General features: G+C 41.1%; 3 protein-coding genes across 4 annotated transcripts; 1 reads left to right on the top strand and 2 right to left on the bottom strand.

Moving 5' to 3' along the window:
* The first annotated feature begins 4627 nt into the window (after nt 1–4627).
* On the top strand, nt 4628–11394 carry abhd11 (abhydrolase domain containing 11). Of its 2 annotated transcripts, XM_080484067.1 has the most exons (7): nt 4628–4892; nt 6162–6297; nt 6558–6731; nt 6967–7137; nt 8010–8191; nt 9465–9635; nt 11225–11394. In XM_080484067.1, exons 1-6 carry the CDS (start codon nt 4765–4767, stop codon nt 9598–9600), a joined length of 927 nt encoding a protein of 308 aa, XP_080340193.1. In that variant the 5' UTR covers nt 4628–4764; the 3' UTR covers nt 9601–9635; nt 11225–11394. The 2 variants fall into 2 exon arrangements, with proteins under 2 accessions (XP_080340193.1, XP_080340192.1); XM_080484066.1 differs by lacking the exon at nt 11225–11394 and having other exon boundaries at nt 9465–10600.
* A 60-nt stretch (nt 11395–11454) lies between these two features.
* bicdl2l (bicaudal-D-related protein 2-like) lies at nt 11455–16890 on the bottom strand. The gene is made up of 7 exons (XM_080483697.1): nt 16557–16890; nt 15920–16422; nt 15177–15296; nt 14935–15096; nt 13570–13652; nt 13336–13456; nt 11455–12425 (listed from the first exon to the last, which is right to left on the bottom strand). The coding sequence occupies exons 1-7, from the start codon at nt 16588–16590 to the stop codon at nt 12087–12089; spliced, it is 1362 nt and encodes a 453-aa protein (XP_080339823.1). The 5' UTR covers nt 16591–16890; the 3' UTR covers nt 11455–12086.
* Nucleotides 16891–19225: 2335 nt separating this feature from the next.
* On the bottom strand, nt 19226–23037 carry sumf2 (sulfatase modifying factor 2). The gene is made up of 9 exons (XM_080483692.1): nt 22824–23037; nt 22598–22745; nt 22399–22513; nt 21924–21968; nt 21622–21772; nt 21335–21390; nt 20801–20885; nt 20557–20698; nt 19226–20465 (listed from the first exon to the last, which is right to left on the bottom strand). The coding sequence occupies exons 1-9, from the start codon at nt 22864–22866 to the stop codon at nt 20363–20365; spliced, it is 888 nt and encodes a 295-aa protein (XP_080339818.1). The 5' UTR covers nt 22867–23037; the 3' UTR covers nt 19226–20362.
* Between the last annotated feature and the right edge of the window lie 1057 nt (nt 23038–24094).

Genomic DNA, 24094 nt, shown 5'->3' with positions numbered 1-24094 from the left:
AGAATACATGTATAGAGAGGCTGTGACTTGGAATCTATTAAAGGTACTTTTCAGATTTGTAATTAATGGCGCTGATATTTTAGATCTATATATGACATCCAAACATAAAATATTAACGAGAGAACGAGTTACACGTGTTCATACCTACAGGCCATTTGGACTCAGAAATGATCTTGAAAGGCATGTTTCTGGACTGTGGGGGGAAACTCGATTACCCAGAGAGAACCAATTCATGCTCATTTCAAACAGAAAAACCTCTGAGTCAAACCTGGACATTCTCCCTGAGGCAATAAAGGCCTAACATCTACACTTTTGTGCAGAGACTAGTTCTCAATATGTAATAATATGCAAACACGATAGGTTATTTGATCCACGATGGAAAAATCCCTGCATTGCGACAGTGATAGAGGATCGGTAATAATAGATAATATGAGGGACAAGATTGATAATAACTTTAACATGAAGTAAAATATTCAGTAAGACACTCTACAATGTGTATATAACAACTCAATATATTTTTTCAACCTTCACCAAATGGTTAAAGGTACTTTCTGAGGTTGTGAAGAATGTATTTTGTTTATGTTGCCACTTTTAATCTTCTATTTTGGGATATGAAGTATTTTGTTTATGTCTCCGTGCTCCATCCTTTCCTTCCACCCATTCCTTGAAACACATCTAATTTGGTCTGGAATGATTCAACAATATCAGATTTCAGATGTCAGCGAGCCAAAACCACAAACAAGCACAAGCTGGTTTTTCCTTTTATTTCCCAGTACTGTACAAATGAATGAGTCGTCAGCAGTCTGATGGGAGACGTTGACACCGGGGCTGCTCTATATCTAAAGTCCAAACCGACATCTGTTTGGATGTTGTGCACTGACATTGGCTGTTTTCTGACTTTTGACACTGTTTACCCTAAAAGGAGAACATTCCTCAGCTCCTAAAGAGGATCCTGATAATCCTGCATCTCTTATCGAAGAGCTTTGCACTGTATTTTATGACTTAATGAGTCCACAAGCTGTTTATATCTGTATATGCAGATACAGACGCTGATAGATCCTGTAAATCGTTGCGTTTTGAAATACTAGAATAGAAGCTAATTGGAAAGAAATGTTTTGGTATCAATATTTACAGTATGTTGTGAGACAAAATACCAATTGCTTCTGTTTTAATCAGAACACTGAAATCATGTCAGATAAAGGCATTTCCAGGAAACTGCAAACCTCTTTATATGTGACGCATTTAGTAACGGATAATAGAAAAAAACACAATCTACAAACAAATGTATCTTTGATTTTGAAAACGTTGTAGAAGGTTTTTAATCTTATTAGTATCAAAACATCCCTCATTATTAGATACCACTGGTTACTGAAATAATATTTCCCAAGTCAGTGTGAGTTCTGCAAAGTTATATAGAAATTGAAGAAAAAAAAATTGACCTGAAGCTGAAAAAACCTCGAAACGAGCAGCCAGATTTGGGTATTTTTGGATCATTTGCATCGAAACATCATCTAATAGATGTAAAAGTATTTAAAACGTATTAAAAAATCTGGTTTCAAGTGGGAAGATGATCAAAACCAGTCACATTTTACCATTGATATTTTTCTGTAAATGGGAATCATTTTTCATAGAAAGTATGTAAAAGGTTCTACAATCCTATTGCCACTATTGAGTCTCTTAACACAGTGTGTTAATGCTAACAAAGAGTCAAAATTGATACATGGCTTGCGTTTTGCTTTTTTTGTCAATTTGTGGCTGTTTTCTAACATGCTGTTTGCCGTTTGGGACTTTTATTGGTTTATTCTATTCAATAGTTTCAGATGTGTGTTGTTCTGTAATTTGATTCACTCGAGATATTTGCATGCTCAGTTTCAGGCCATCACGTGTACAACTCCTCACTGGGGGGGAGGAGGCGACAGAGACAGAAGGGACGTAGCAGAAGCCGCCATCCACCTCACCATCCTCCATCTCACATACCATAATGCAAAACTGTGCAATAGCTAATTGTCTATTCACTGCAAATGATCATACTTGAAGCAATAATTCTTTCTGTAACCACATTGCAATTTAACGTTCGGCCACTTTCACTCCTATGTTTTGTTAGGAGTCTAATTAAGAGTTAAGCGTTATATTATCTTATATTTTGAGTACTATTTTTTGTACTGTATTTTGCTAGGACTGTAATTCTTTTTGCCACTTCTATATTTAGTTAAGTTAAGGTGAATTACCTTTTTTTTCTGTAACCCATCTTTGTTTTCCTCTGTGTGCTGCTCCTCTTCTTTTAAGCGGCTGTAACTCAAATTTCCCTGACGGAGTCATCCTAAGGGATTAATAAAGCAAAGTCTAAAGTCTAAAGTGTCACTATCTTATTAATAATGTATGTGCACATGTACAGCAATCTGAAATGAACAAGTTTAGAAGAAAGAGGCTTTCATGCTGATCTTCATTGTCATACATGTGAATAAACTAAATCTCCTTCATTGACTCAGGTATTCAATCCAATATATGTTGAATTACTTGAAATCTATACATGAGGAATGGTTTGTGACACACAGGGCTGGTACTTTCTTACGGTTGGAGTGTAGATTCCCTGCAATAATGCTGCGACACAATGAGATTCTGCTGAATAATGAAAAACGCAGATTCATCCTCCACTTCCTTTCTCTTCTCTCAGTGAGATTTGTAGCTGCTGTTTCCAACAGGCCTTTGTCTTATGCCATCACTATGGCGACAGCTCGTGGCATGCTTTATCCCAGAAGACACATCTCCCATAGCAATGAATGTCTGGAGACGCAGTGAAGATAGTGCTCTGAGGCCCTTTTTGGGTCCTCGTATATGACAGAGAAACAGAATGACTAACATCAACTGCCATGGACACAAACTAAACCAAAGTGATGGTGAGAAACAAGGACAGGACCAAAAGAAAAGAAGGATAATACACAGACAGGTCATTCACTGGCAAGACGAATAGATAGAACAGTGCTACCGACTTCAGGACTGAGTTATATTTTTATGGTCTTTCTTATAGTAACAGCTGAGTTTTTGACTCCTTCACTCGACCAGAATCTGAATACCTTAGTAGTTCCAATAGAAAATATTTCTGACTTGACTGTAATTTAAATTATTAATTTTATAGGACATTCCCAGCTGCTGATGCAGCAAGTGAAAAAAAACAGTGGAAAAATTGTGCTTAAACATCAGCAATGTCTTCAGGAAACTGAAGCAGATGACACAAAGAAACACATTTTTATTGTAAAGCAGTCATGTGCAGTAATGTACAGGCTACCTTTAGGCTCACTTTTTATTACCAATGGTGATATATGGCTGATTCTGACCGTTTTACACAACTTTACAAGAGGGTTGGTTGTATAATTGGTTTGCAAAGTATCTTGTACATATTTCCAAGTCTTGATGTATGGAAATAGCCTTCAACATCTTTAAGTATTTATTTTTTCCAAACAGTATTTTTACAAAATCCTAAACATAGAGTTAGTTTCCCAAGTTTGTACCAATATAAACATAAAGCTACTGTTCATCTTCATTGATACATTGACAACGAATACGAGTGTATCCGCAAAACTTTCTTCACTTTTAGGGGGTCCTTTTACACGACACCGGTGTGCAGACCCACTGTTTCCCCGAAGTTTTTATCCGGGCTCCCAAGGTGGAAAGATTATTTCAGACTGCCGGAGGCAATGGAGCGCATGCGCACATCTCTCCCCTTCCTGCTGCTCATCCACATGTAAACAAACATGTGAATGAGCAGGTTAAGTTGTGTTTATTATTTGAAACTTTAACATACATAGAAACCTATTTATAAATTTAAATAGACACATCAAGAATTATGAATAAATGATTTTATTGGATGATTCAAACATTTCAAACAGAATATCTTCTTTCAACAAAACCACCAAAGAACTTTATAAGAATTAAACTGTATAAAGGTAATATAATACCACACAGCTAACTCTGCTACTAAAGCAATGAACAAAATTGCTCTCTCTAGACTTACTTGTGTTTAAATAACTAGACAATAACTGATTTAATATGTAGTTAATATGGACAGCTTTCTTGCTTTCCTGCAGCCGCCATAGTGAGGTCAGTAAAAAACTATTTAATTTAGACCTGCGTGGTCCTCAAACTCACACTTTGGCGCCATCTGGTGGTTTGACTTGGGATGTGATGCGTTAAATTCAGAGTGGAAAAGTACTATTAAAAGAATTCAGTTATTACAATAAAATATTTCACTTTGACGTTTGACAGTGTGACAGTTATCTTTGATAGTTGCAAAGATGATAGCCTACATTTTTTAATCACTTTGTAAATTTCCATATATTTTGAACCGAACCCTGGAAAACAATCACGGAATTTAGTAAAAATTTAATAAATCATGTCGGAAGTCAGTTATTTATTTATTTATTTCCATTAGAAGTTTGCTATTGCCATAACGGGAGTTGATCTTATAATCTGTGATTGTAATTTTGATCAGTTGTCGCCTTTTACAGAACTATAACGTAAATTTGTGATGAGAATCCTGACAGACTTGACTGAGGGCAGAAACTCAATAATAATGAGTCTACGTCATGACGCAGCACAGGCTGTACACGCGCTGAAGCTGTAACGTGTTACGTCATGACGCAGCACCAGCTGTACGCCGACTGAAGCTGGTCGACCTCCGGCCGCTCTGCATGCTCACTCCTCGACTCTCCGCTGTCACCGGGGCCGCTTTGAGACGTGAATGTTGTTTGTGGAGCCTTCGCTGCCATGAGTGCTTTGTGTCGCCTGATCCACAGAGGTCTGCTGTGCGCCCGGCCGTCGCGTCCCTCCTTCCCCGGGCTGCAGGAGGTGTGCTGCGGGGCTCCGGTGCTGGTCCGACCGGCCAGCTCATCCAGGTAAGCCTGCTAGCTCCACCGGCTAGCTGATGCCCTCTAGCTGAACCAGCTGCACAGATTGAAGCGATCCCCGCAGAAATGAACCGCCTAAACGTCTCTTGTTGTTTATTTTATCGTATCTTTTTTTAAATGTCTTCAGTTTTACGTAAATGACATTGAGACGCCTGGTTAGCTTCGTCCTGCAGATGAGCTCCGGCAGAGATTTTACTCATCTGCTTTTATCTGCTCTAGTTATTCATCAAAACTATTTTACTGCCTTTTATGTTTCCATATAAACATCATATTACTTACTTATTAGTTAGGTTTTGTGTTATACGTGTATTTTGCTTTATATTATAGTTCTAGCTTTATTTCACTACTACTACCAATAATAATAATGTGAATTCAAAGTATTTATTGATGGCAGCTTCTCTAACATGACATGATCAGCTGTTGGAACATATACATGCTTTTATTGATTTGAAATTGTCAGGTTTCATTGTCAAATAAACCACAAAAACGTCCAAATGTAGTTTTGAATCTTCCATCTTACTTTGGCAGCTTCATTGTAAAAAAAACAAAATGTTAAGAGGGAAAAAACAACAACCTTGTCATTCGAATAAATCTGTACATTCTTTCATACAATTAATTTGTTCACTGTGTTTATAGATGAGATTACTTTCACATTTAACCCTACATGCACTCTGTTACTCATTTAGTAACCTACCTGGAAATCAACCAGGTCTTTCCAGGTCCTAATAGAAAAAGAATCAATCCTCACACGCCACTTTGCATTTCATGTTTACATTTGTCCACATATTTTTAGTGATTGAATCATTATAGCTAAATAATGTACAGATCAACCAGCTGAGGAAATAGATTATCCTGTAAAGATGAGTCAAACTTCATTTTAAAATGCATCAAAGTTTGAGAGGAAAAAACAGAAGAGGACGACGTTGATCAGAAAACAATATTGATTCCTCCAGGTTATTGTCATGCAGATGAACAAAACCAGCTACTTGTTATTCATATTTCCTTTCTTTATTGTGGCTCACAAAGTATTGGTCTAACAAAGTAAAGTTTAATGAGGACATGTTTCATTAACGGGCTAAAAAAAACTGTTCAGCCTGTCGGGGTGAACTTTCTTTATATAAAGAAAATATATCTTAAACTCAGTTGTTCTGGTTTCCCTGAAGTGAAGCCTTAAACTCATTTTTGAGTTTAACTACTTAGATTTCCAGATGAATCGTCTCTCTTCAAATCCACCTAATCATTGTTTTCTTTCTGCAGTCCTGTGAGCTTGACCTATGACGTCTTCGATGGGAAAGGAGAAAGCACCCCTCTCGTGTTTCTTCACGGACTTTTTGGCAGCAAGTCCAACTTCCACTCCATCGCCAAGTCTCTGGTGCAGCGCACCGGCCGAAAGGTAACGCAGTGATGACAACATCTCTCCTCTCCATCCTGACGAGTTTCAGCTTGTTCCTGCAGCTTCGCACCGTTGAATGAACTCCGACGAACTTTGAGAGAAACTTGTGACCTTGTCTTCGCGCTGCAGCTTTTGTTCGCTCTGTCGCCGCCCCGGGCCAAAACGGGAACGGCGCTGACAACAGAGTTTCCGTTTGTCCTTCGGCTTTCCTGCCTCCTTTTCCCCGTCCCAAGTGTCCTAACTGTCCTTTGTCCAGTTAGGTGCTGACTGTAGATGCCCGTAACCATGGCAGCAGCCCCCACAGCCCGGCGCTGACTTACGAGGAGATGTCCAACGACCTGATGCACCTCCTCGCACAGCTGCACATCGAGAAGTGCGTCCTCATCGGCCACAGCATGGGAGGGAAAACGGCCATGGCGACGGCACTGACGCAGGTTAGCACCGGTGAAATGTCAGCATGAATCCTTTATGAGGGTGCGGCCGCATCGCTGAATATCATTTGGCCTTTCTCTCCTCTGTGAGCCGAATATTGCTTCTTCAATCTCTGGGCAGCGTCTTGCTGTGCAGCGTCTTTTTTTTCTTTTTTCACATTTTCCTCCCTGGCGGCACATGTTCGTTTGATTTTTCCTGCACCCTGACGTCGGGTCTCTCTCTTCTCTTCCATTACAGCCCGGGTTGGTGGAGAGGTTGGTGGTGGTGGATATCAGTCCAGCCCAAACCAGCACACGCACCAACTTCCGCTCTTACATCCAGGCAATGCAGGAGGTGAAGATCGCCACCGACATCCCGCGCTCCACCGCCAGAAGGATGGCCGAAGATCAGCTGCGCCAATTGGTCAAGGTCAGCACTGCTTCTTCGTCTACGTCCCCCGAGCTGCTGGTGTCCAGAAATGGCGACGGGAGGAGGAAAGTCATTTAACCACAGTTGAACTAGATCGGAGTTGATTTTTGAAACCTGAAGATTGTAGAAGCAGATCAGTCTTGATGGGATAAATATCAAATTGTGGGTTTGTTGATTGAATAATTGTAATTTCAGGGACATACATGCACTTATTTACAATACAATTACACCCATTAAAGTGCTTCATTAGAATTTGGCCCTTTAGTAAACAAGTTATATTTATAATAATAATATTCAAAGCTAAACTTTTTTAATATCTATCGCTATGATGGGGTTTAATTTTGAAAAGCCTTTTTCAGACGATGGAAATGTGATTCAAAGTGCCTCACTGTCATTAAATTAAAAACAAGATGACAAAATAAAAGATAGTTGCAGATACAGACACATATGTGCATATACTATAGTGGAACTGGAACCACATTAGAATACACTGATTTGAATCCTATTGTCACTGGTAATTGTGTCGGGTGTGTGTTGTCATGTTGAATCTCACACTAAATGTACTATTACTGATCATTGGCACCTCTAGGGGGCAGCATGTCTTCTTCTTACATGTCATGGATCCTTAAATAATGATGAGTGTTCTTTTAGTTTCTGTCTTCAAGGAAATCTCTTGCCGTTTGGATGCTGAAAGCTTAGTGTGTGGGTTAGTTTCTGGATTTTATTATTTAATTTTTTAGCTTTTGCAGCCTAAAGTTTGTAAAGTTCAGCATTTCTAAAGTCAAAGCTCCAGGGTTGGGTGATGGAGCGTGCGGCCGCGGCGTCTGGTGTCGAAGTGCCGTATGTAGTTAAACCGTGGCTGTGTTCCTCAGGAGCGTTCGGTGCGTCAGTTCCTGCTGACTAACCTGGTGGAGCAGAACGGACACTACGCCTGGAGGGTGAACCTGGAGGCCATCTCCGCACACCTGGAAAACATCATGAGCTTCCCAAGCTTCGAGAACACCTACGAGGGACCGACGCTGTTCCTGGGCGGAGCCAGTTCGGCTTATATCAGGTAGAAACTAACCACAAACGCACAGAGAACACACACCAAAAATTTTTTATAAATTTGGCGCTGACGTTTATTTAAAAAGTATTTCCATCAACTCACTGAACAGAAAAAAACACTGTTCATGTATAACTATATATCCACTATCATATTTCCACTTTTAACTCGACCCTAATTTTAGCAGTAATCTTCAAGGATCAAAGCAAAAATGTGAAACTTTAGTTTTTCTCAGAAGTAAACAGAAACACCTTTTTGAGCCAAAGTAAGAAAAACATCATGCATGTGTGCAAATAAACGACAAGTTGAAACCAAATGAAATGAGTTAACTGAAGTGTGCCCAGTGTGCATACACAATGAGAGTCTATTCAGCTGCTTCTTTTTAGAGAGGTCGCCAAAGTAGGTCATTGTCACTTTAGCTGGATCCTCTTGCGCCCCTCTGGGATTCAGACCCGAGTCCCTCAGAGCGAGACTTAACTCAACGCAGCACCAGGGAGAAGCATTTATAATAATGCCATGAAGTAAACTATTTTGATATCAACAAGTGTACAATTTGAGTGTGGAGCAAATTAAGAAAAAATAACACATTTTCTCTCCCTTATTTATTTTTAATAATTCAAAATATGAAGGTTGTTTCCTATGAATATGAGGCTGTTATTTTTCCAAATAAAGAAATGAGTGAAAATAAAAAGAAACGGTTAGATTCTAGCACAAGGGCGTCAAACTCATTTTGCTTGAGGAGCCACATACCATACTCATCTCATCGACATATTAGCATTATCATCCCTTTGTTTTAGTGCAACAAAGAATTAATGTATCATGAAGAAGTTCATATTTAATGAACTATCCTTTTACAACACATGACAATCCTGAAATTTGAGTAATAAAATGAAATTTGCTTTCCACCTTACAGATCAGTAGATTATTAGACTTTGTACATCTTCAAAAGAATAAAACGTTTGGCCACATGCAGCTGGAACTCAAAAACATAGTGGGCTTGTTCACAATATGGTCAGAATAACTTGTCAAACTGGAGAAATCATCTTTAATGTAGACACATTTCTATATCTGTGTGGAAATACTGAGCCACTTAATACAAGATAAAGTGCGCCCCTGGTGGTCAGATGGATACATTGCAGTTAATGTCAGGATTTCTCACAGCTGGGAAATTTCATTTTGTGGCCGGATTACACTCTCTGGCTCACTTTATTTATATTCATACTGCGCCTCATTTTACTCGAAGTTCATGCTCTTCTTCTCTGCTTCTCCCCTCCTGATGCAGCTCTGATGACTACCCAGAAATCCAGAGGCTTTTCCCCTACGCCGACATCCAGTACATCCCAGACGCGAGCCACTGGATTCACGCAGACAAGCCCTTAGACTTCATCAGCTCCATCAGCTCCTTCCTGCAGTCCTAGCTGCCCTCCAGCCTCCGGACTTCTTTTATCTTTTGGTAAACGCTCCGCAGCTCTCAGCGTCCTCTCGCCGCAAAGCAAAGGAGATGACGTAGTATCTCTAAGAGCAAGAGGAGCCGGTAATGATGATGATGATGAGGAGGAGGATGATGATGATGATGATTATTATGATGATGATGAGAAATGCCAATCCTGGACCAAACTCACCCATTTGGCAGAGGCCAGTCGTTTACTTATTACATAGTGTGGCGTAGTTCAACATTTCATTCGTGTAGTCTCTTCAGTAACCGGCTAGTAGATACTAGATTGGCAGTTTTTTGTTTGTTTTTTTAGTTTCTTTTTTGTAAAGCAGACAATAACCATTAAAGTAGTTTCCATTTAGAAAAAAAAAAAAAATAGGGCTGATTGCAGAGGCGACAAACTAATCCAAAGAAACTCTTCCTTGCACAGAGCTTTCTTCATGTCAATACGTTTATGCCTGTCAAACCGAGACGTGGCCTCAACGCCAGTCCGATCAGGAGGACCAGCAGTAAGGTAGCCATTAACACGTGGAAAGAAATCGTGTGAGGAGCGGCGAGAGTCGGGAGGCTTGAGCCCTGCTCAGACGCTGTAACGCAGACTTTATAACTGTTTGTTATTGGAAGTCATATTCATATTGATCGTAGTGGTGACCTTTCCTCTTGAGCGTCTGCGGAGGATTTACAAGTGGCTTGGTTGTTTGGCGCAGGTCATGGAGAGCGGCGGTTACATTTGTCTGCGAACATAATCTCATATGAAAGCCAGGCCGAAGCTCTGGGTGCAGTGTTATTGCATTCTGTTTCCTGACCGTCTCAGGTTACAACTGGATGTGCTAGTTATTACAAACAATTCTTTCGTGTGGCGTTAAGCCGTGGTAACGTCGTGTTTTTGTGTTTGCTCAGTCCGATCAGTGTTTTGATGAATCGTATCTCCCTCATCCTTTATAAAAAAAAAAAAAGGCGCAAATTTATGTGGGTGTCCCCCCCCCCCCTTGAATATATGCTGCAACCATATATAATGTTATTTAACTGTAATAGTGTTACAATCAGTTCTGTTTTCATGGATTTAAAAAGTACGGTCCAGTAGTGAAACTGCCATATGTGTGAAAAAGCAGGGTGTTGTTGATTTGTAACTGCCTCTTTTGTCAGGAACTCAATTCTTCTTTTTCTTTTTTTTTTTCCAATTCTTTTTAAACTTTATAAAGGAAAAAAAAACAACTTTTACTCTCCAATTGTATCTGGTGGACTTGTGAGTGGCAGCTGGGTTGCCAGGTCAGAATTTTCTCACCGAGAAACTTTGCAATTGAAGTGGTAGATGTTTACTAAAATCTGTGTTTTGTTTCTTTGATGCCATTACAGAAGCCAAAAGGGCTTTTAATTAGAGACATTAGAGGGTTTTACTTTGCTTATGAAGCTCCACTTATTTTAAATTCATAGGACAGGTTGTGTGTCGTTGCACATGTGAAGAGATTGTTGGGTATCTGACATATGAATGCAGGTCGTCTTTGCAGAGTTTATTAAAACTGCGTTTTGGGAAAGTTCTTTGAAGACTAATCATCTGTTCAGGATTGTATCTGGTTTGTCTTTGAGCATGCCTTCTCTCTCATCAGGAGAAACCTTGCTGTGCTGTTCATCTCATTTCGGCCGGTCGACAACCCGGCGGTACTCATTTTAGATGGTGACATATATAAAGAATATATGTAAATGTGTGCAAAAATACATATAGAAGTGGATTATATATTATTGAAAGTGATATTATACAATAAAAGCACAAAAACCCAAGCTGGATGTCTTTTTTGGTTTTTAAATGAAAGCTCTTAAAATAAATCCGATTCAGAAATGTGGTTGAGCTTTAAATGGGATTTTAATGTATTTACAGTATAATACAAAGACATGGGTCATTCATAAGCAATTATACAGTAAACAAAAATATATTACAACAAAAAAGCTTTCATACGTCTGATTTGATGCTTAAAAAAAACAAAAACAACTTGAGCTCCATCAATGAAAACTTCAAAATGTAACATTCGTAATATTGTTCAAGTGAAAGTGGAACTACTGAGCTTGACGCGTCCACAAGTTAAATTGTCGGCTGAATAATTGTGCACTTGCCAGCTAATATTATCTGTTCTCATACCAATCTAATTAACTCCCAAGAACAAAATTTGAATATACGACTGGATGTGGCATGTGCACGTTTCTGGATGTAATCTTGTGGGTGTAACATCTTTTGCACGTGAGACAAGCGCAACGGCATCTTCAAGACGCGCACGTGGATCTAAGTGATGAGAAAGATATGCAAATCTCAAAAGTTCGTCGATTGTGAGATTTGACATTCCCCTCCTCGCACTAAACTATTTACAAACGTTCTCAGGAGCCCAAACAGGCAAAAATAAATGACATTTTCCTCGCAAGGTTTCTAGAAACACGACCGACGCATCAGATAGAAAACCACATCATCACTGTCACGTCTCAGTCGAGCGAGACGACCTGGAAGCCGTCGTCGTCTCGACTGTAATCCGACTCGTTTCCCGCCGCATCCTGGTCCGCGAGGCGGCTCGGCTTGCCCCTCCTGAGCTTGTCCCTCCAGGTTCCTCCTGCAGAGACGGGCGTTATGGGCGAGGCCGGAGCGGCCAATCTGGATGAGCCGACGAGAATCGGAGAGGGCGACCGCAGAGGGAAGGCGGTCGGCCGCTGGACGGGAGGCCTGTTCCTCCTCAGGATGCCCAGACCCCGGGAGCTCTTCTTCTGGTTCTGCTCGGCCAGCTGCTGGCTCTGCACCTGCTGGTGGAGGAGCAGCTGGAAGTCTTCCTGTGGTGACAGAAGGAATTAAACATGTTAGAAAAGGATAAAGGTGACAGGGAAAGTGAGGAAAGAAGACATTTCTATTCCCTGTAGGATGACCAACGGTGTTGTGGCTTCGGGACTGAACCAAGAGAACACGTCAGCTTTATAACTACAGGCATGAAATTAAAAATCTACTAGAAACATCTCCAGTTCACTATTTTACCATAAATAAAGAACATTGATAGCTGTGTAGTGGTGGAGTATTTGGTACTTTCATCAAATGGTTAAAAAAATGAAAAATCCCCAGCTCAGCATGGAGGCTGTCTCTTCAGGGTTTGAGTGGGTTTCCTCCCACAGCCCGGAAAACATGCATTAAAGGTTACTCCATCACTAAAATTGATGTAGATGTGAGTGTGACCGTCACCGTTTGCCCTGTATACAAGCTCAATGGATGGAAGAAAAAAATAAAGTTGTTTTTTTTTGTTTTGATGCCTGAACAGCTAAGATTTAACACCTCATTACTTTAATACATGTTTGTCTTATGAGGAAATACACTATTGGCTCATTCTGTAGAAAACAATTATATCCAGAGATTCATTTCAGGTATAAAAACCAACAACAAATGATCGTTGGCTCTCACCAGTAAACCTGGATGAGCGGTATTGTTTGAGTTTAGAGCTTCAGGGAGCAAGTTAATCACCAGATGAATGCTTTGGCCTGAGGCCAAAACATTGTCCTATTACAGCTGGAATTGAAGTCACCGCCATTCTGCGCGCTGGTTGTTAGGTGCTTTGTTTGTTGTTAATTACAATGCATTGAGTTTTATCCAGGACATCTTTTCACGTGTTCCCATGTGGCCGAGTCCCAAATGATCACGTTTTCTCGCCACATGGATCTCACAGCGTTTGATTTTGCGCCCCACAGTCAGGTTTACCTTCCAGGCTTCCAGCTCCAGAGACATTTCCAGACGTTTCTGTGCCGCCTCCAGCACCTGGTTGTTCAGCACCATCATCTCCGTCTTGCTCCGCAGCAGCTCGGCCTCCATCGCCTTCTTCCTGCACGGCAGAAATAACGACGCGTTGCTTAAAAACAGACTCTCGAGCTTCCCCTTTTCCCTTCCTGCAGTCCTTCAAGTGTTATTTTCAGGAGTGTGACCGTGTGCACTCACTTCTCTATGGCTTCATCTCGGTCCCGCAGGGCCTGCTGCAGGATGGCACTCTTCTCCGAACCCTCTTTTCCAGGCCTGAACTCCTGCGTGGACAAATGGGGACGAGGCAGATTAAGTTTTTGTCGACTCATAAGAGCACCGACTTCTGTCTTTGGTTTAACCAGAGTTGATGAAGGTATCCACATCATTTACTGAAATAGAAGGTTTTTTTTAAAAATGACTGAACTATAATTGTATCAATGATCAGGACTCGACTTGTATGTGCGGAAGAGGATTAGGGCCACTGTATGAAAAGAAAAAAAATGAAAAATAGAGTTCATGCTTTGTTTCCTCACAAGTCTGACTTTAAACTCACAATTCTGAGTTTAAAAGTCAGAATTCTGAGGAAAGAAAAGAGTCAGGATTCTGTATTTAAAGTAAGAATTGTGAGAAAATATAAAGAACTCAAGTTTTTTCCCCTCAGTAGCCCTAATCTTCCATATGCATCACAGTTTTGAGTAAAAATAAATAAATAATAAAAAACAGACCATAAAATCCATTTAAAACTTTTTTTAATATTATAAAAGAAAACCTAAAATCATTAATCGTAGTTTTTGATTCATCTTAGTCCCTCTTAAATCAATCAAAATCTGTGGTTTTAGTGTGGATAACATTTCCCATCACTCTGAATCATCCTCCAAACTTCAAACAAGAATACAAGTTACAGTATAAAGTTTCAGGAATAAGAAATGCTCAGGCTCATCCACCTGTGAAAGACCCACTGACACACACCAACTACCTCAAAGGTTTATTGACGTCCTTCCTCTGGGTTTAACTGAACTCAAATCTAATCTTAGCCTTCGTGACACACTGACTTTCTCTATACGTCTGACTGACGCACGGATCCGCGCCACGCCACATGCCACTACGATACCGTCACTCATGAGCCCGTCAGGCATCATAGCTGAGCCCCGACGCCCGGGTGGAGTAATTACACTACTTTGAGTGAGATAATGATGGGTTTCAAATCAGGAGAGAAACCATACATGCTAAAATGTTTCAGTTTCATCCAAAGTGTTCAGGACGATCCTCAACCATCATTAGATAGTTTTTGCTCAATATGTCTCGTGAAGTAATTTACACCTGAGTGCGTCTAAAAGGTGGGTGCCTCTACTTTGAGGTAATTATTTAGAGGTGTACAATACTCTAATGGCTGAGTTAATCTATATTATTTGACTCTGTACTACCGAGTCCATTGTCGACACATCAAAGAATTAAGAAACATAATTCTGACTTTTCTCACCTGCCCCACCGCTTGCATGAGCAGAGCAAACATTTCTGAGTGACAGCCCGCTGAGAATCATATGGATGGAGGGTTGATCTGACCTGTTTGGCCGTGTGGCTGACTGCCAGGTTGCGGGCCACCTTCTGCAGCTGATCCAGGGCGCCGTCCAGGCGGTCTTCCCCCTTGGCGAGCTCCAGCTGCTTGAAGCTGGTCTCCGTCAGCTGGAACAGCAGCCTCAGGACGGACAGGACCTCCTCTGTGACCTGCGGGAGAGAAGACACGCTGCAGTGAGCCACTGCCGCACTGCTGCAGATGGCGTGCCGACACTGCGGGCGACCTTTACCCTCTCTCGGTCTTGGCTCCAGCCCGGCCCTTCTCGCCTCTCCTGCAGTTTGTCCACTTGAGCCTTGAGCTTGATGCTTCGCCGGCGAGACAGCTCCACTTCCCTGCGCACTTCTTTGAGCTGCAAAACGAGAGCACATGAAGAAAAGCATGACACTTGTTTTTTTTTTTCTTTTTTCTTTCTGCGAAGTTGATCACCAACCCCGCACAGAAAATATACGACCTCACGACATTTTGACACCTTGTAAACAGAAGCGGTTAATCTAGATTCTCCGCCGAAACTGTGCAGACAGGAAATCCAGGCGTACTGGCTGGGAGGATTTTACAAGCAAACCTGGCAGGAATGTTTCAGCGAACGTGTTCCAAGAAACTCAAAAGATTTGCAGAGAAGCCCGAGGTGCAAAACATTGTTCTTCAGCACGTTTCCATCGTTATAGTGTTTAAACACCAACTACTCCCTGTCAGCCTCACGTTTTGCGAGGCTCTGTGTAATTTGTGGTAAACTGAGACTCACCAGATTCCACACATGACAGTGACTAGTATATACTGATTGCACATCACTGTGGCGTGATGTCGGTTCTAAACTTCACTTTTCCATACGATTTGTTGATGTTTTGGTTCTAAACACTGAAGGCTGTTCCCTCCCAGTATTATAGCAGAGCAGATTCAACCGCTGCCAGAAGATTCATACCAACCGTTTCTCTTATATAATCACAGGACTATCAAAGCTGAATGTCTGCCTACCGTTTGCGAGACGTGACCCACAGTCCTGCGTCTGCCCAGCGGCCTGCCGGTCTTGATCAGGTCTGGTAGGCTCGTCTCGGTGTAGCCTCTCTGGAAGACGCCTTCACTCTCAGGGGTCTCGGGGCCCCCCTCCGAGGACAGCTCGCCTGAAGTGTCTTTCTCATCCGACTTCGAGGAGATGCTGTCCTCATCGAAATCTTTTATCTTCATCTCGGTGATGAGGCACGTGTTCCCGTTCACCAGATCGTCATAGTCTCCCTCTTGTGGGTCGTCGCAGCTCAGGCCGTCCACCCGGTCTACGGTGATCTCGGGTCCGATCTGGTTCCCGGAGACCTGCGGTTGTGGCAGGACCGTCCGGTAGGGTGAGGATTTGTTCCTGAAAGAGGCCAACTGTCTGTCCTCCAGTCTGTTCAGGGACAAGTAGAGCTGCTCGCTGGCGGAGATTCGAGGCCTCAGCTTCTCATTGAGGACCGAGAAAGGCTGCTGGAAATCCATGATCGGCTCTGTGGACGAGGACTCAATCAAACCATCGGCGACGCAGTTATGAATAGTTGAGGAACACAGAGAGAGAGAGACTTTAAAATGACAAAGACAAGAGGGAGGATGAAGAACGAGAATGTGATCAAACTTGTTCTACCTGAACTGCGTGCGGCTTGACGAGGGCATGACATGACGTGATGTCACATGGAGGCCGTGGCTTCGAGAGGCCCGCCTCGGCTTTTTTCTTCCTCCTATTTCAGTCCCTGCGCAAACACGTGACGTGCAAATATATCAAAGCAGAAGGTACACAAAGGGAGGCGAGCGTCTGATCCCTCGATAGAGCCAAATCTTTTAGGCCTCGCGCACGACAGCGGATTTGAGCTGACCTCTTATCCAGCGAGACAAAGGCAGAATGGCTGAAGCTGGAAACACACAGAAAAAAACACACACACACACACACACACACACACACACACACACAAAATTAGTGTAACAGGAAATGAAGTCTGTAAGTCGAAACCCACTTCAGGGTTAGTCATGAGTTTATTTCAGATGTGGAAATACTTATGGGAAACCACCAGTTTTAAGCCGTCCCTGGCAGCAGAGTTTTCAGCCTAACTCTTTGCTGTAAACCTCCCACGTATGCGCGCAGAGCTGAGTCAGATATCAGCTTTAAAAGTCTCAAATGTCATGTTCAAATTTACGTTCCGTTTCTTTACTTGCTTTGAACCATTCTTATACCAACCAACCCGGTTTTTGTCCTGCTGCAGCAGGAGTTAATCTTAAATCGTGTCAAGAAGCTGCACGTGAAACTCTGGTTATGAATTTGTAAAGAAAAAAGGAGGTCATCCAAGAAATACCCATCAAACGACTTGTCACAATGGAACCTGAACAAATACGTCCTAATTGGGTCAAACCTAATGCACGTGAATATCTACAAGCCATCCAGCAAAAAACATGATTAAAATCAGGTCACAGACATGAAAATGACTGCGAATTGACAGTGTCGTTAGTACATGTAAATGTCACGTTTTAAAACTAATGCTTAAAAATACTGAAATGCTTCAAAACGTGATTCTGACAGTTTCTCGTTTTTAGTTTATTTCACTTTGATAAAATCTAATTTAGAAGGAGCATAATAACTTCATTTCAATACCTTTGATTTCTGAATAACTTTGCTAAACTGTGCAAAATCTTGTTCACAGCACGAGTCCATAGAGATTTCATGTTTTCTGTTTGTTAATCGGGTCACAGTGAAGAATGGAGCTCTTGACACACATACCTGCTGCCTATCATGTTTGCATATCAGGGCAATGACAAATATCAGGTGAGGCTTGCTTTGGATACCAATTAAAGTCCAGTTCATTTGTGGGTGTGTTACCACGTGTTGATGTTTTAGAAAGATATGGACAAATAAATCCTCTTGCTCAGCTTGGTCTATGGAGGTTAACAAATAAAAACTTCAAGTTTTATAGGAGAATCAAAAACACAGTTCAGATTCTAAAATGATTCTTGGCCAATGTGGATCTGCTCCTATTCCGAATTTCTGTTTCAAACCAAAACCTCAGTCCAATCCAGCTCAAAGTCCTCAGAGCTCCAGGTTTTACTGCAGGTCCTGAAAACTGAATGGCACCATCAGAAGCATGCAGACATTTCTGAACTATGTAGGTGTGCAGACTAGAAACCACAGAAGAGATGAGCCATCCTGGGCAGGGCTGCAGTCCTGCATGCTTTCAATGTCCTCCTGCAAAAGCACGTCAGGAGTTCCCACCTCTGATGTATAATTTGTTCTTTTATAGTCACCTCAGTTAACCTGATGGCTGAAAGCAAGGGTGTCAAACATTTTCTATTAAAATTAACTGCTGTGGCTAATTAGAGACTCAAGCTGAGACCAGCGATGCTGCAGTGAAGGTGTTTTTCTTTTTGCATCACAATAAATGAATATGAAAAAGCTTGAAGGCTGCAAAGACTTTTTCCTATATTTTGGATCAATAGGCAACAATGTTGAATTTGCGCAAGTTTTGTTTGTAAGTAACATTAAATCAAATTTACAGTTATCTCACTATTTATTATTAAAGAAAATCATTTGGAACTGGACAAAATTGTGTCTTTAAATTGTTTTATTGTCTCGTTAATGATCCAAGTCGCTCAACATATGAAGCCAAAAATGAGTTTGACGTCTGTCAATTAAAGTAAAGAACTTGCAATTACCTGGAGCCGCAGAATTACTAGAAAACATGCAAATGAACTCCAATTTTCACTTGGAATCACAATGAATTGACAGATAGCTAATCGTTAACCCTCTAAATACAAAGTCTCTTCTGAGTAAAGTCATCATGTTATCATCACACAAACTAAATGGACCAAAGAAATAAATAAAAAAATAAAAAAAAGTGGATCTGCAGAGGTTTCATCTCTAATTTCTCATTTTCTACCTACAGAAATTGAATTAAAAAAGGTTTGAAGCATCCGCAACGACAGATTGGTTCTCTTTTTTTTTAATGCAACAAATTCAAGACACAAAACTTTCTTCTCTGAGGAAATGTACGAGATTTTAGTAAACAGAAAGTTTCACCTGCCTTTTCCCTCCTCTCCATTGTCGGCCTCAAACTGTTGTGTCATTTTCTGATTGGCTAAAGAAGCTCAGGTGTGACTGAGAAACCCCCACAGTTGTTGGTAATTTAGTTAATTTGAATTTGTAGACTTGTATTTTTAGTGTGAGGCTTCTTCTTTTATGTGGTAAACAGAGACGCTTCAGTCACTCCTCTCAGAATTATGAAAACCTACACATCTGTAGCCACAAATTAAAGTCCACATGCACTTTTTCACTAAAGCACGCCCAAGTTTAATTTTCAGGTTTTCGTGAAATCTGCAGGAAAACGCCCTGCTTTCATTCTTTAATGCATGAAGTCTGTGTTTAGTCCTTTATTTCACTTTCATACACGCATGATTCATTAAAGTCCTGCAACAGACTCTGTCTTACCAGGCCCAACATTGTGGATCCTTAGAACTTTGAAAATATCATTTTTACATGCACTACATTAACAGCATTTGTTTTTCTTCATTTGCAAAATATAAAAAAAAAAAAAGGGGGGGGGGGGGGGGAGATTTTCATCTTAAAGCCTCAAAACAAATACAAGAAGCTCGAAAAGTTTCCACAAAGTCTTGAAACATGGTCTGAAAGCTCTTCACAAGTATTTCATCAGTTTTAACTGCGATTGTGATGGTATTGATTTTGCAGAATTTAAAGAAGTTATATAACATCTGTGCACATTTAGTGTTGATCAAAACACACTTAACTAATTTAAAAAATGATCCCAGTCCTCACGTCAAAGTTATATAATCCTGTTCTAAACAGAGATAATGATTGATTATATCATAAAGCATGTGTTAAATGTGTCAGTCGGGTAAAGAAAATGTGATTTGTTTGCTTAAGCAGTACAAGCGACTGGCAGGACACCAAGTGAAAGTAAACAGACGGACAGCGATGGCATTAGAGGAGCTTCTGCTTCACTAAGGGACGCATTTACTCTCAAGTCACATAAAACCACTGAACAAAAGACTGATCCCTGCATGAAGGGAGACGAGTACAGTGAAAGAGAGGCAGTGAAAGGATTCAATGATGCATTGGAAAGAGAGAGAGAAAAAAAACAAGTTTCTTTAGGCCGTTAAAAACAAAACAAACCAGACAAAACACAGACTGTAACAGGAATGAGATGAAAAGACAGAACAGAAATTGAAAATGATCAATTTATTGTTTGTTTTACAGTGAGGCGTTCTCCACAGGAGAAATATTCTTGAGATGGTTTCTACACTCGTGTGTCACCTTCACTTTGTTCATCTTTCCTTTTTAATTGGTCCCGTTTGTTAAGTCAAGTAATGAATTCATATGAATCAATCTCTCCGGGCTCAAATGAACACCATCCTCTTTTCACTCCTCAGTTCTGTCTTCCGGCTTGTTGCTTAAAGTTCTGCTTTGTCTTTCGTCCTCTGAAGCTTCTGTCCGTCGCCGGCGGCACATCTGAATCCGAGGTTATCGGAGGCGGAGTCGGGAGTGTTTCCCATCCTGCAGGATCATAACCGACAGTCAACAGACGTGGACGACTTCTCAATATAGTGTCTTGTTGTTGTTGTTTTTTTTTAACCCAGTGTCTCACCGGGTTGTGATTCGAGCCTTGTGATTGGCCGAGCCGTCAACCGTGTCGATCCAGGACGCCCCGCGCAGCACGTACATCTGCCGGGCGGACGGGAACGGAGAAGACGTCCATTCCCAGGTATTTCCCATCATGTCGTACAGTCCTGCAGGAAAAGTCGCACGAGGGTTCACACACCGTGACAGCGGTGTGACAACCAACAGGAGACAATAACGTCTCCGTCTTCAAGCAGTTAAGTCACAGTTACCGTAGCTGTTCTGAGGAGGAAATGCTGTGACAGGAGAGACGCCGTGATATCCGTCCTCTGCAGTGTCTTTATCTGGAAACGATCCCTAAACACATCCAGAAGGACAAAACAAAACAACAAGCCGATATTAGTTTCAAATGGAAAATGTGCAGATTTACCAAAGTGTCTCTAATTTGTTTTCATGTTATACAGGAAAAGACAACTGATGATGCTTCCATTGATTCAATTATTATTTTTTCTTTTTATTTGTTCCGTTTTAATTTTTCTCCTCTAGTATGGTGCTACTTGGAATGAAGGCAGGAGATTTACAACGACTACAAGTATTCTAGGAAGGAAGCAAAGAAACAATAACTTCACAGGGTGTTAAGGGTTAAGTTGTCGTCCCATTTAAAGCAACACACACACACATATATATTAGTGATTTGGTGGGGATCAGTGTAGCACATCAAGAGAAAACACGGAGGTTGAAGGCTCTAATGAAAACAATAAACTGCGTTAATGCTGCTGCAGTTTGCGTCACTCAGACAGACTGACCTGCCACAGGTTGGTTCTGTTGTCCTGGAACTTATTTCCCCACGGATAAGTCCGGCCTGCAGCACAAACAGCAAACTTACAATTCAATTTATGAACAAAGTTGTCATAAAAAACTGGCTTCTCCTTGTTTCTGAGGGTAAATCTTGTGTGAAGTGCATCTCAAATCGAGTTAAAGGTCCCTGCAGAGAAAAGAGCTGCTTCTATAATAACATAGACTGACAAGTAGCACCGACTAACTGCTGTGGCTCAAAGTACACACATGTACAAGCAGAAACTGTGGACGGTACCTTGCAGGCCGCCGCGTGCCGCCCACTCCCACTCCTCCTCCGTCGGCAGTCTCTTGTCTTTCCAGCGGCAGAAGGCCAGAGCGTCGTTCCAGCTCACCTGAACCACCGGGAAGTCCAGACGCTCCCGGATCCCCGAACCCGGCCCGGCCGGCTGACGAGCAGAGGACAAGAAAACCCAAAAAACTTTAAGTCAAGCAGGTTGACGGCCCTGGCCCAGTCTTTAAAACTAAAGAATGAAATGAGTTAAATTCTCTTTAGTAAAGGTGAATTTATACATAAATATTTTTGAAGTAGAACCTCACCTGTCTCCAAAACACCTTTTCTATTGGCAGCCACCACGGAGCAGACTGGTGGAAAAGAGAAGTTAAAGCTGATTAGAATTCTTACTCTTTCTATTCTTCTTCTCATAGTTGTTAAAACTTACAGGTGTTTTTTTTTTTTATTAATTCCCCCAAGGGGATTAATAAAGTATGATTTGATTTAGTTAATGAACTGTGAGGGTAAAGCGAATGGCGCTATTGATAATAGAATAAAAACACCCAGTGCTGACTAACGCATTAATTATTACTTCAACAAGAGTACTGGTAAATGTTTTTAAGTAAAATGTAAATCGTTTTACTTGAGTGTAAATCTTTATTCGTCCCATTTTAACTGATTTAGTCTGTCACACAAAGTGAGATTCTAAAATATTGTGATTTGAAAAGTGATTTGAAGCAGCTAAAGTACATGATGAGCTTGATTCATTGATTTGGAGGCATGAACTCAGACTGTCAGTACCTCGATCCTCTGTGTGACTTTGTTTTTCAGCTCCACTGACACAAAGTCCTCAAACACAAAACTCCAACCAAACGTCTCTGCTTCGGTTTTATACTTCTCAGCTCTGACGAACTCCCTGTAGGAACAAAACAAGACACAGTCCTCCGGTTGGAAGGTTTGGATTCTTGTTGAATGCACCTGAAACGTGTCATGTTTTCACCTGAAATCGGAGTTGGTGACGGGGCGTTTGTCCATCCAGAACGGCCGGACTTGGACCTCTCTGGCCGGCGACTCTCCGTCTCTCCCGTCGGCCGCGTTGGTTCCCATCAACAGGTTTCCTCCGGGGATGTCCAGCATCTCCTTCGCAGCTGGGAAACATTTTTTTTAAATTCACTATTCTGTTTGTATATTTGCCAAAAAAACAACACAATGAGATTTAGGCTCACCCGCCACTGACAGCAAAAACACCGGAAGCATCCACGAGGCCATTTAATGTTGATCTCTAACAATTATATCTATCTGAACAGCGATTAGAAAATAAAGTCAAAACACAATGTTTAACATTAATTTGAATTTAAACTTCTAAATGTTAGATTTTTTTTTTTTTCTTCCCCATCCATTCCTCGGGAAAGGGGTGTAACCATAAACGGGCTCCGTGGGAAATCTGTAAAATAAAACGTTCCGCTTTAATTAAATCCAGGTTTTCAGTTGATTTACTGTTTTGACTTGAAATAGTTTAAAATCATAATAAACGATACAAAAAGTGTAACTTAATGAGGCTTCTTTAATCATCTCCATTTATTGATCTATTTGAGTGTTTTTCTTGATTTGTGGCATAATGTGAAGAACCCCAAATTGGAAAAAAAAAATTGTATCATGTAAACCTGCTGTAATAATTTTCAAATGTCAAACATGAACGTTAGATATTCACTTAAAATGTTTAACATTTTTGACAGTCTCTTGTAAACAAGTCCACGTTACAACTGCTGCTGGTGAATGTAGTTCAATCTTGTATGAATCTCAAAGAAAACCATCAATGTCAGACGAAAAAAAAAAAAGTGAACGTTCAAAGCCACAAATATATTTTATAAATATTCATTCATTCATTTTCTTCCGCTTATCCGTTTCCGGGTCGCGGGGGTGAAAGTCTGAGCACTGTCACCCAGATCACAATGCACCAATTAAGAACCTTCCTGCAGGTGGTGAGCCCACGGGAAGGTGGCGCCCGGCGTGGGACACGAACCCACTACCCTGAGATTGTGAGTGTCATGCTCTACCAACTGAGCTAGCCGGGGGACATATACATATAAATATGTATATATTTATATATATTTATAAATATGTATATATTTATATATATTTATAAATTTGCCGAATTTTTATGGGCTATTCAACTGTATTTGATTACACAATGATGTAGGTGGATCGTAAATCTAAATACTTGCTCAGATAAGATAGAAAAATGTCTCCCAAGGACTGTTGAAAGATTACATCTCTGTATTGCCTCAGAACAGCTCAGGAGCCTCACGATGAGCTGAAGGAGACTCCGACGCTCTACATTAGAGGCATCAACAAGGGTCTCTGCCTCCTACAAAACACCCACGTAGGAGAGGGGCTCCTTATTGGCTTGGTCATGGTGGAACGATCAGACTCAGATCTCTTGAAGTATAGAAATTCTAAAACCTGCAGGACAGTCTAAATATCTTGAGTGTTGTGT

This window comes from Lipophrys pholis (assembly GCF_963383615.2).
Source record: "Lipophrys pholis genome assembly, chromosome: 16".
NCBI classification, from domain to species: domain Eukaryota; kingdom Metazoa; phylum Chordata; class Actinopteri; order Blenniiformes; family Blenniidae; genus Lipophrys; species Lipophrys pholis.
The sequence above is the reverse complement of the archived record's forward strand: the minus strand, read 5'-3'. Positions and strand labels throughout refer to the sequence as shown.